Raw genomic sequence first — 13,088 nt, forward strand, 5'->3', positions numbered from 1 at the left:
GTTCACAATAGTAAAAACTTGGAAACAACCCAAATGTCCATTAATGATAAAGTGGATAGAGAAATGTGGCACATATACACCATGGAATACTATACAGTCATAAAAAAAGGATGAGTTCATGTCCTTTTCAGGGACATGGATGAAGCTGGAAACCATCATTCTCAGCAAACTAACACAAGAACAGAAAACCAAACACTGGATGTTCTCACTCATAAGTGGGAGTTGAACAATGAGAACACATGAATACATGGAGGGGAACATCACACACCAGGGCTTGTCAGGGGGTTGGGGCGGGGACTTACGGGAGGGATAGTATTAGGAGAAATACCTAATATAGATGACGGGTTGATGGGTGCAGCATACCACCATGGCACGTGTATACCTATTGTAACAAACCTGCACATTCTGCACATGTATCCCAGAACTTAAAGTATAATAAAAAAAAAAATTTTTAAAACCTGACTCCATGAAGACTGCTATTGAGAAGGTGTTTTTGCAAGCTTAAAAAGAAAATATATTTGCTCTAGAGATCCAGAGGATCCCATTTTTCTGTTAAGCAAAAGGGTTGCCTTTGTGTCATTAGCACAACTATGAAAATACAAGCTGTGGAGGCAGTTCCAAGCCTGGTTCAGAGCCACACACAACAGCCTACTCATCAAGTGCCATGCTCACATTCCCAGGGAAAACAAACACAAGTGGTATAAAAACACTCAGATAAGGTGGCTTTGAGTAGTTTGTCCTAGAAAAACAAACACAGCTTGGTTTGCGAGAAAGATGGCAGACAATAAAACATGTTCACCCTTCCATCAGTGTGCGGTAAGACTAAATATTTACTTTAAAACAATACTGGATTCAGTGCCTTTTATGAGGAACAAAACACTCTTCTGGAATAATATAAGGGATCTCACTCTGACTCTTTTAGAACAGAAAGCAGAGTTCCAAACAGCCCAAGGTAAGGCTCCTGTGGCAGCACGAGGTCACTGGAGCGATTAACCCAAGTTCACTGGAAAGTAAGTTAACTACTATTTGTTGACTAGTAAAGGCAACAATTGGCATCTGTAACTCTTAAACTAGGAGAGTAGCTCAGAATCACTGTGGATTGACAGGGTTTGCTGTCAGACCACACGTTTGGATTACACCCAGAAGACCCTGACTTTCTGGGTCTAGAGTTTGTTCTGGATCCAAATCTACACACCTGGTTATCCAGATGAAGAATCTGTCCGTGGAATAGAACCTACCTATAGAATACTGTTTTTCTGAATAGGACCTACGCCTCAGAATTAAGTTCTCACGTCAGTTTTTAGAGTTCTTTTGATAGCATTACTGGTGGTAGAAGAGGTAAAGAAAATAAAAGGTTACGAAACACATTGCGGTCTCGCATGTTAGGGGTTTTTCTTTAAAAAATCAAAGATTTCCAGAAAAGAAAGAGAACTTGGGAGACTACATATTAATGGGGGCAGCTACCAGTTACTGAGCTGATAACTAAGGTCAAGTACTGTACTAGGTATGCCACATGCCACCCTTAAAGAGAAATGGTTCCCCTGAGTAAACTAAGGCTCAAGCTGGGAATACCATGGTAAAAACTCCAGGCAAATGACTAATGTGGGAAACTGACTCAGTTTCCTAGTTGAAGGAAGACAGCCTTTTGAAGTTGGTTTCCATTTTAACGGCATGCTGTGGTCAGGCAGGTTGCTTTCTGTCCGGCTTGAACACATTTATCAATGGGCTCAGACTGGGTGGTGAACTCCTGGGCAGCAAGCCTTGCCTCAGAAGCACCTTAGTACCTTTTGATACCTCAGGCTCTGCCTTCTGAGCTTCAGTCTTCACCTGATCACAGCTGTGCATCAGAGCTCCTATACAGACGGGGCTGATGGGGATGGCGGACAGAGCACCTCTGCCTCTACTCTGATCCTCTGTCTAAAGTGCAAACCAGCCCACCCACTGCTTACTTAAAACTCACTGAGAGGTCTCTACTAACTTCAGGAGGAAGCCCGGATGCTCACCAACAGCTCAGACCCTGTGATCTGACTCTTGGCTTTCTTCGATGCCTTCTTACTCCCTGCTTGTGTCCCCTCTCCACCCTTACCTCTCCTCCACATCCAAGCCACAGACACTAATTACACCAACCTACTGAGAGTTTGAAATACACCAAGATCTTTCTCCTTAACCTTTCTGCAAATAATTCTCTTTGGTTAGAATGCTGTCATCCCTATGCATTCTCCCCTACATAGCATCCATTAGATGTCACGTCCTCCAGGAAGTCCTTCCTGTCCCCCTTTAAAAAATTTTTTCTTATTTTCAATATCTGATGAGCTGTCCCCTTTTTCATCCCTCACCAAGAGTGAGCTAGGTGCTCCCCCTAGATATTCCCACTACCACCTCCTCCCTTTATCTTAACAGTTATCATGTTATAGCAAAATTGTTTGTTTTGTTTCTCTGCTGTCCCAGAGACTGAATGTTAAGATGTCAGTCACTGTGCTTGCTCTGCTGTTGAACCCATGGTGCCCGGGGCATAGCTGGCACTCAAACAGTTGTTGAGCTGAATGCTGGTTGGCAGCATCTCCTAAACACATAATTGTGTGTATTACAATGACAGAGCAGCTACCTACATATTGGGAAGCCCTACATTTCTTTTCTTCCCGCTTCTTTCCTATTTGCTTTTTTTCCCACCCTTAAAATCAAAATTTTCAGAAAGAGGAAGAGAAATTAACATTTTAATAAGCACTTCGTATATTGCAAGCATTGACCATGGGCCAATACTGAGAGGTAAATACTATCAACCTCGTTACACAGATGAGGACATGCAGGCTGAGATTCAAGAACTTACCCAAAGTCACAGAGCCAGTAAGTGTCCAAACTGACATTCACACCCATGATGCTAAAGCCTGTGTCTTTTTCTTTATAATGTGCTACTTCTATTTGTTCAGCACAGGAGGACTTGAGGCTGTTCAGAAGGCAAGGATGGTGCTTCCTGTCCCGATGCTACTGCCCTATGTCTGTACTTACATTTGCTGTCAGCTGGGTGGTCAAAGCTGAAACTTTCTCCTGGGAGGCATCCAGTTCCCGCCGCAGTTTGCGAATCTGAAGATGGCAAGGGAGAGGGTTACATGCTTTGGGAGTCCATTTCCAGGGTGAGCAGGGTCAAATGATTGACAATAGTTAAAGAGGAAGTCCAACCAGAAAGCTGTTCCTTACCTCTGACTGGCATTTTTCTTCTGGCTGCAAAGAAAACATAAAGGAAATTAGACCAGTTAAGGAACAAAGAATAGTGATGTCCAGCCCATCGGGAACACCGTATTCAGATAGTTGCAGCCGTCTGGAAGATTTATTCGTCTCTTTTCTGGTGTATTTCTCTGGAAAAACTGGTTCAGTTAAATGGACCCATCAGAAAGGCCAAATACAAACAGCTTATGATTTTTAAAAATTAGGAAGAATGAGAACACCACGCCACATTTTGGTTGTGAGGAGCCACCCTGCTCCCCAGGGGATGGGGATAGGTAAGGTGCTCAGGAGAAGATATGTGAGGAGAAGGCCATGAGTCAGATGTAGTAAATAAAAATACAGGAGGCCTTGTTAAATTTGAATAGCTTAAAAAAAAAAAAAAAGTCTAGGGCTGGGCACAGTAGCTCATACCTGACATCCCAGTACTTTGGGAGGCTGAGGTTGGTGGATCACTTGAGGTCAGGAGTTGAAGACCAGCCTGGCCAATATGGTGAAACCCATCTCTACTAAAAACACACACAAAAAATTAGCCGGGTGTGATGGCATGCACCCGTAATCCCAGCTACTCGGGAGGCTGAGGCAGGAGAATGGCTTGAACCCAGGAGGTGGAGATTGCAGTGAGCCGAGATCTCACTGCTGCACTCTGGCCTGGGCAACAGAGGCTCCCGTCTCAAAAAATAAAACAAAATATAATATAAAATAAAATAAAGGGTCTAATATGTCCCATGCAATATTAGGGACATATCTATACTAAAAAAATTTAGTTGTTAATCTAAATTTCATATTGAGTGCTTTGTATTTTCTCTGGCAACTCTGGCAACTTCAGATAGAGGATCAGAGTAGAGGCAGAGGTGCTCCGTCCGCCATCCCCATCAGCCCCGTCTGTATAGGAGCTCTGATGCACAGCTGTGATCAGGTGAAGACTGAAGCTCAGAAGGCAGAGCCTGAGGTATCAAAAGGTACTAAGGTGCTTCTGAGGCAAGGCTTGCTGCCCAGGAGTTCACCACCCAGTCTGAGCCCATTGATAAATGTGTTCAAGCCGGACAGAAAGCAACCTGCCTGACCACAGCATGCCGTTAAAATGGAAACCAACTTCAAAAGGCTGTCTTCCTTCAACTAGGAAACTAAGTCAGTCTCCCACATTAGTCATTCGCCTGGAGTTTTTACCATGGTATTCCCAGCTTGAGCCTTAGTTTACTCTAGGGAGCAAAGAAGACTGCTCCTGGGTTAATTCTGCCCCATTTTCTGCCCTCCTCTCACTTCCCTAGGACACTGCAGTGGGAGCACCAGGGTAGAAAGACCTCAAAGTGAGGGGGGTTTGGGAGCCCCTATTAGCCAGCCCAGTAACTCCACAGGTTGTGGGGATAAATGTGGCCTTCATCCTCATGCTGTCCCATTTCAAGGACCCCAATTACCTGTGACCCCTGTGGAGTAAGGGTGAACTCTGTTGCCCCTCTTACTGGCTTCCCTCTTTGTCCCTTCCATGCTGGCTCTGTGTCTGTGGTGACACAGGTACCTGCTAGCCAGAAACTATAAGACCCTCTCTCCTCCCATAGTGGAAGCCCACATGAATTGGGGAACCCACTGCAGGAGGAACCTTTCTTTCCCTCTCCTCTAGTTCCCACAGGGGCTCATAAAGAGGATCCCTCCTCCTTCTTGGAAATGTTGAGTGTTCGACCTTCTCTCTACCCATTGCTCTAATTTCCCCAGGGAGGGAAGAGTGACTTGGGAACCAGGTAGGTGAGTGAACATCAGTAAGAACTCTATTCTGTCTTTGGGGTCCTCCCTAAGTGTCCTAATCCAATTTTACTAGGGATAAGCCCATTATTTTTAAAAAATCAGCATCTGACCCTGATGTCAACATCTCCATTAGTTCACAATACAATGTGGGTATGATTCATTAGAACTCACAGAGCACATCCATCAGCTGGAATAGGTGGGCAGCTGCTTCCTGTCTGATCTCCCTTCACCCTGTGCTCCCCATTGTCCTCCCTCCTTATCCTGCCCACAAGCCCCCTCCTCTAGGTTGGCTCCTAATAGTAGCAACCAATTTTTAAATACATGGAGCCAAGTCATTTAATCCTTGCAGAAACTCCATTAGGTAGGTTTGTTTGTATTCCTTCTGAGGTTCAGAGAGGTTAAGTGTCTTGTATAAAGTCACACTGAGCAACCTCCTTATCTAAGAAATGCTTTCAGGAGAAGGTTGGAAGATGTCCTCAGAGCTCACTCTTCCCTCCCAGGTAATATTCATTCATCTTTGTCTGTCCATCCATCCTCACTATCACACCTATCAAATATTTACTGATTTCCTACTGTGTGCCAGGCACTGTTTTTAAGAACCTAAGATAAAGCTGTGAACACGACCAAGTCCCTGACCTTGTGTTGCCTGCATTCTGGTAATAACAGCTAGTATTTATTGAATGCTTATCATGTGCCAGAGACTGTTCCAAGCACTTTACATTCATTATTCATCTAATCCTTATAACAACTCTTTGAGGAGGTACTAATACTATTGCTTTCTGTTTTGTGTATGAGGAAACTGAGGCACAGGAAGGTTCAGTAATTTGCCTAGGGTCACAGCTGGTAAGTGGCAGAGTTGAGACTGGATCTAAAGTAGTCTGGCTCCAGAGCCTATGCACATTCTCCTGCACTTTTACTATAGCTACATTCTCATGGGGGATTTCCAGAAAGAAGCCCCAAGTTCAATCCAAAGGGTACAAGTTAATGGTGAGAATGTCACCACTATCTAACATTTGGAAGGCTGGTAGAGGCCTGTTAGCAGGCTTAACCATCAAACATAGGACCAGTCCTACTTTGAAACACTTCCATAGACAGGCCCTAATAGCCCTTCCCCATGCCTCTGCCACTGTCTGTCACTGTGCCCACCTGTCTCTGGGGTTGGGCCCCCATTATCAACAGCAGCCTAGAGAAAGCATGTGCTTTGTATCTTGTCCCTGTTGCTGCAGTTCTGCAGATCTGGTAACACTATGTGAAGCTGCTAGCCTCCATCCATCCAGCAGCTCTCCTGGGAACTCAAGTATTCCCTACCAAACAAGAAAGCAAGTCTAAGGCCAGAGGTGGCCTTTGAGATTTTCTCTACTCTAAGAGCTAGCCATAACTTTTCCATGGCAATCATTTAGCACTCTGTAATATTTTCTTTCACTGATAATTAAAATTGCAGGCAAATTTCATGCAGAATGAGCATTCTTGAATATTCATTATAGAGATTTCAAGGAAAGAACCTACTGTCATCCAGTAAGAGCCTTTAAAACTCTCAGCTATTAAGCAGGTTCCTTGGTCTGGGTCTGTGGCAACTTAACATTTCAAAGATCTCTTTTCAGACAACAAACAAGAATTTTATTCACCTTAACATTTACAAAGGTGCCTGGAGCATGTATTTCAGAATTTCATTATCACCAAGAAGGTAATAATAGATAAGGGACCACACCTCAGTGCTGGGTGGTAGCAGTCTCGCCAGACTTGCAGTTGTTCTTGAAATTAGTAGGCTGCACCAGCATAAAAACATTCAACTGATAGGCTATTTTTTTTAAGTCTGCAAAAGTAACCTATATTCTCAGAGAAGGCATATGTGAGGACAGTAAATGGAAGCCTTTGATTCCATGACTCATGGAATGTCAGAGATTGTAGGGGCCTCAGAAGATCACCTTGCTCAGTTTCCTGATGCCAAGGGCAAAACTGGGGAGACACTCTGAATAACTAGGTGATTTGTCCAAAGTCACATGGTGAGACGAACTCTATGATTACACCCCAGGGCTCTTGTTATCCAGATAAAAAATGGAATTAAAAAGTATTATTATTAGGTCTTTGCTAATTTGTTGAATTTATATCAGCTCAGAAAAGACAATTTCAAATTTCATGAAAACACTATCTTCATGTCCCCATACCCAGAACAATAGCTACTAAAAGAGAGTTTTTTACTGGAAGGAATTCTAGTGGTTGGCATGAAGGGGCTGCCCCCAGGAACTGCATGTGACAGTTTCCTAGATCTGAAGACACACAGGTTGAGAAGCTTATGCTCTTTCCCTCCAAGGCTAGTTAATGCTGGCCAGTCTCCCAGGTTTTACTTTTCTGAAAGGCCCACTCCCCTCTGTGTTGGCAAGAACCCCTGGGAATGCCACAGGGGAAACACGGGGCTGGGCACTGAACTATCCGCTACAGCTTCTCTGCACCAGTCCTGTGAAGCTAGAGTCCCGTGTCCCTCTGGTGCCTACGGCTTCCTCCTTCAGTAGCAGGCTCCTTTCTCTCCTAAATTATATCCTAGGTGTTAGTCTAGAGCCAGGCATATCTATGGTGCCAGAAAATACTCTTGAAGAAATGAATTTAGGTTTAAAAGTACCAACCTTGGTACCCATATCCCACAGTTTCATTCTAGAAGAAAGGACATAGTTTATCTACTGGCTGACAGCGGAAAGACGATCTCTATGCTTTCTTAGTAGATCATGGCTTAAAAAACCTCTCTCCAAGGTTTTTCTGTATAAAGCCTTTAAAAGGAAAGCTAGGACATGGTGATGAAATTTCAAACAAGATGACTAGCTAAGGAAAGAGGAATTTTAGAGTTGGAGGGGTGAGGTGGTTAGGAAGAGTAGAAGCAAGAGTTTCTAGGTCCTTCAAAACAGACCATATCAGCAATCACTGAAGTTCATTTGCTCACTACAGGCCTAAGAAAGAACAGTTAGGCCTTGGTATCTTTAACTTGATTCTGGGGTGGCCTCTTATTTTCCAGGAGCTATACACAGTGTATCCTGCTATATAGACCAGAAACTGGGCATTATCAAAATCTAAATTATTAAAACATTTGCTTCCATGGGATTAAGGGCTAAAGAATTTCCAATTCACAACTAACAAAGAGATTTTTTTTTTTTTTTTTTTTTTTCCTGTAGACATTCCCAAATTACTATTTTTAAAGTAAATAGCATACAGCTCTGGCCATGTGTGGTGGCTCACGCCTGTAATCCTAACACTCTGGGAGGCTGAGATGGGTGGATCACTTGAGGTCAGAAGTTCGAGACCAGCCTGGCTGATATGGTGAAATCCTGTCTCTACTAAAAACGTAAAAAAAATTAGCCAGGTGTGGTGGTGCATGCCTGTAATTCCAGCTACTCAGGAGGCTGAGGCAGGAGAATTGTTTGAACCCAGGAGGCAGAGGTTGCAGTGAGCCAAGATCGTGCCACTGTACTCCAGCCTGGGTGACAGAGCGAGAGTCTGTCTAAAATAAAATAAAATAAATAGTGTACAGCTATAAAAAGTAAGTACTACTGAATAAATCTAGTAGTACTGAAGATCCAAATGTATTTGATTATATTTGGCTTTCATTCAGTAAACCTTTCTCATGGATGACATCTAGCATTTAGGAGTGCTTGCTCTGAGCTGTGTGTACAATATTCATTGTTTTAGATTCATTTTCCCATTTCTTTCAAACCTACTTTAAAAATACCTATTATGTGCTAGGTACTATTCTAGGCACTAGGAATAAAAACAAAAATGTGCTTGTCTAGAAAGAGTTTATATTGTAGTGAAATGTAATCTTCATAACATTTAATCCTCATTACACCTCTATAAGGTAGGGACTGCTATTATTTCTACTTTACAGATAAAGAAACTGAGGCTGGTCAGGCACAATGGCTCACTCCTATAATCCTGGCACTTTGGGAGGCCAGGGTGGGTAGATCACAAGGTCAGGAGGTTGAGACCAGCCTGGCCAATATGTTGAAACTCTGTCTCTACTAAAAATACAATAATTAGCTGGGCATAGTGACACGTGCCTGTAGTCCCAGCTACTCAGGAAGCTGAGGCAGGAGAATCACTTGAACTCAGGAGGTGGAGGTTGCTGTGAGCTAAGATCACACCACTGCACTCCAGCCTGGGCAAAGACTCTGTCAGAAAGAAGAAAAGAAAAGAAAAGAGAAGAGAAGAGAAGAGAAGAGAAGAGAAGAGAAGAGAAGAGAAGAAGGAAGAAACAAAAACGGAGGCAGACAAAGTGTTAAGAAATTGCTCAAGGCCTTTCTTTTCCAAGTCCCTCAGCAGGTGGCCAAGGCTTCTCACACATTCTAAATAGTTATCACCTAAAGCACAATGCCACTTTAACAAGGCAGCCAGTTCTGGATTTTGGGGTTGGTATAATATAATTAATAGCTGTCTGTGAATTTTAAATCTTGTTCCCTAATTAATTGATCCCCTTATAATGGAAATGCTTTCCGTAGGATAGATGCATATATTTTATTCTTGACACATTTGATAAAGGAACCCCAGCCTCATGATCTCATGATCACAGCCACACAGCATTGATTTATACTCACTGTAGAATAAATTGACGACGTACTGGAAACCAAGGAGAGTGAGGATCCATGAACTATTAAAAGAAAAAAAAAAGGGTGAATTGATAGATGGCTGTTATGGTACCAAAAAGGGGAAAGAGGAGGAAACAATCAGCAATATAGGACACTCCAGGCTTGGAATGACTTAATCTCATCTGGACCCAACCTTTCCTGGTTTGGTGATAGGTCAGTGACAATTAAGTATGAGTTTGCTAAGGATGTCACTTTTCTATTACCGCATTTTTTCCTTCAACCTTCTGAATACTTTTTCTCTTAACTGTCAAAATAATATATGATTACTGAACAAAAATTTTCAAGTACAGAGAAGTGTTAAGAAGCATATTCACTGTCACAACCTGCAGTGACTCCCAATTGCATTGCCCGGAGGCAATCTGTTACCGTTCCAGCATATTTTGCTTCACTCTTTTTTCTAATGTATTCCTTTAGGGTTAAGACTGTGTTCCACATACTTTTTTTTTTTACCCTGTTGGCATCTGTCAGTTGTATATGCAAAAAAAATGAGCTGATTATTTTGAACCTAAGAGGCTGTTGGCCACAGTGAGTTTATTCTAGATGACCATATAGCAGAATATTTGTTTAGAAAACATATTCATCGAAATATAGATTCCTTATTTGATTTCTACCATGTCTACAAAGTGACAAGCAAGTAGTGTCTTCTTTTCTGTTTCAAACTGGTACTTTTGACTAGAACCAACTTGTATGTCCTTAGCACCCCTCCTGCCCCCAGCCAGTGGAGGCATCTTATTATTTGTTCTAATTTAACAACATAGTCTTTTCTAGGACTTGGGTATTCTAACTGCCTTCTTTTGTGGGAAGCAGGTTCTTTATTTTCTTGGTAACTTCTGAACAACTTGTTTGAAGAAAAGAAATATTCCTGCTAAGGCATCATAGGACTTTTAACTGGGCACAGCTTTCCTGGCCATGGGTGGAATGGCTCGACTCCCACACCGAGTTATGACCTGTAGTCTAAAGTGGGAGGCACGGGGGTAACTTCCACGTCTACTAAATGGCATTCATCTACCACCCACGAAGTGAACTCACCTTGGATTAGCAGTCAGCAGAAGCTACATGCCAACAAGATAGCTGATAAGTAGCTCAGCCTAACACTCAGGCCCCTCTCTGTCATCTTTCCAGTAAATCATCCCTGACCTCTCCTTCTTCCCTTATATGTTCTTGTCACACTATGAATCCTGCACTGCTCTCCCAAGCTTGCCCTAGACAGTACTTTCCTGCCTCAGTGTCTCTGCCCATGCAGTTCTCTTCATTTAGGCTGCATCTAAATACTGTTTATCCCAAACAGATCTGCTCAAATGACATCTTCTCTATGGGACCTTTCCTCATTCCCCTGACTGCCACCTGGGTGGGCTTCCTCCTCCCTCTGAGCCCACGTAACTCTTGGCTTGCTATTCCAGCTCTCTTCTCTCTTAGCAGCTCCCTAATGCTCTAAGCTGTCCCTCTATCATCACATACATCCACCCTCCTTAGCAATGCCCTGCATTCTAGATCTTTTCCTCCATGCTTTCTTCATCCATGACTAACCTGACTCATGCCCATAAAAAATCAGGTTAAGGTGTTAATGGCCAATAATGGCTTTCAGTGTTAATATGTCCACACATTAACATAGGCCTTAATGTTCCAACTTAGTGGCCTAATGTTCCACTGAGGTAAGTTAATTCAGCTTATGACACAGACAGTAGTGGAGGAATTATGTTGGAGGTAAAGTTGGGTGAAGAGATGTGGGTAACACATAGCTATGCACACTTGCATGATTGGCCTGCCAGAGACCAGCACAGGGCTGCTATATGGTCTCCGGCTGCTGGAAAATGGAAGTTTTTTCTTTTCTATTTCTACATCTCACACATATAAACTTACTGACACAGTTTTAGCAACAACTCAGTGCAAGCATGGGGCCACAGGCAGAGAAGATCACATCTGGCAGGCTTAAGGTAGAGGTAATTATTTTTCTCAATAATTAACTCCTCTCACTTTGTAATTAGCAACAGCAAGACTGCGTTCCAAAGAGACAGATTCCTTAATTTTCAGAGTCAACCCAAAACTGAATGTGGCTTACCTGTACCATTGCAGTTGGGCCTCCCTCAAGGGACTTGAGCCAAGTCAGAGCCTGGGTTATGTAATGTGGTTATTTTTGGACAACAAAATGTCTATGGGAGTTACGGAGGCTAAACAGCTAAAGCAGCCTATGTAGTTTTCCTCCCTATAGCTATACCTCCACATTTTTTCAGCTACAAGGAACCACAGAGAATATCTAGGCCATTTCTGCCATTGAGAAATCTGAAACTCGGAGAGGTTAAATGACTTGCTTAAGGTCACACAGCAATTCAAGAACAGGATCTGCTGATAGAAGTCAGGAGATCGCTCTGCCTTCAAGTGATCTGTTTTAACGGTTTCTGATTTTCTTTTCCATTCGTTTGTTTTTTTCAAAAGAGCCTTTTGGTGTCTTTTAGAATGGCGTCCTAGTCCCTTCATGCAATCTACACGTGGGCACAAGCTAGGAATGTTTGAGAAGAAAGATGCTTTAGTAGGAGTGAAAACACTAGATAGAATGAAACAACTAGGCATATTTCAGCCAATAAAGCAATCAAGTGCCTCTGACTCTCACAGAGAATCTGCAGGTAACAATCCCAGACTAGGCAGGACTTTTCCACCTTTAATCAACAACAGAGTACATTAAATCTCAGAATGGTTAAGTGATGTGGCCAGACACATAGCTAGTCAGGAGCAGAAAGAGAATGTGGATCTAGGCATCATGATCTATTTCTCATTCCACAATTGGGTACTGTGGAAAGAGTCAGAAGAATGAAATGCAGTTCTGATGGCTAATGGACTGCCCTGAAAGATCAGAGCTCGCCTCGCACAGGCTTTTTTTTTTTTTTTTTTTTTAAACCCAGCTGAGTCAAATATCAAGGTAGGATTGAGTGGAAAGAAAGAGGGACTGGAATCAAGAGGCTTAAGGCATCATTGTGGCTGCATAAAGTCTTCAAGTCACTTTTGCCTCAATTTGGCCATTAAAAAAAATGAGGATGATAATGGCCCTTGGAGAGAAGGTTATAATGTGACAATTAAAACAATAGCTACCATTGAGTGAGCACTTACAATACTCCCCTTTCAAAGTTATTTGTTAAATGCTTTCCAAGATTTATCTCACTTAATCTTCACTTCAATTTTCCAAAGCATGTACAATTATTTTTCACATTTCGGTGAATAGGAAACAGGCTGAGCAGGTCAAGTCCTTTCTCAGAGTCACATTGCTAACAGTAGAGGTGCCAGGATTTGAACCACTTCTGCAATTCAGGGGCTAGAAACACAAGTAAGCTGCAATACAAGCTTTCTTGGTTAATAAGCTTCTCTGCTCCTGGGGATTCCATATAAACTGATAGAGGAGGGTTTCTGTGTTTTTCATTGCATTAGATCTTAGTGATGATTGGTGAAGTCATGGGATTTTTTTTCCCTCTAGTATCCATTTTAAAAATGCCTCAAGCATCCCCTTAA

The 13,088-nt window shown here is 42.6% G+C and overlaps 1 protein-coding gene across 14 annotated transcripts in view; it reads right to left on the bottom strand.

The window, feature by feature from the left end:
• LOC105486999 (neuron navigator 2) overlaps positions 1-13,088 on the bottom strand; it is a 767,789-nt gene that overhangs the window by 50,553 nt on the left and 704,148 nt on the right. For all 14 annotated transcript variants that reach the window (XR_011610773.1, XM_011750255.2, XM_071074969.1 and 11 more), the window contains 3 exons: positions 9,540-9,592; positions 3,196-3,219; positions 3,007-3,081 (listed from right to left, as the gene is read on the bottom strand). Coding sequence is in view for 13 of the 14 variants with exons in the window: in XM_011750255.2 (XP_011748557.1) it covers positions 3,007-3,081; positions 3,196-3,219; positions 9,540-9,592 (152 nt within the window). In the remaining variant the exon portion in view is untranslated. The remainder of the gene's footprint in view (positions 1-3,006; positions 3,082-3,195; positions 3,220-9,539; positions 9,593-13,088) is intronic.

Source organism: Macaca nemestrina, chromosome 12 (assembly GCF_043159975.1).
Source record: "Macaca nemestrina isolate mMacNem1 chromosome 12, mMacNem.hap1, whole genome shotgun sequence".
Lineage (NCBI taxonomy): Eukaryota > Metazoa > Chordata > Mammalia > Primates > Cercopithecidae > Macaca > Macaca nemestrina.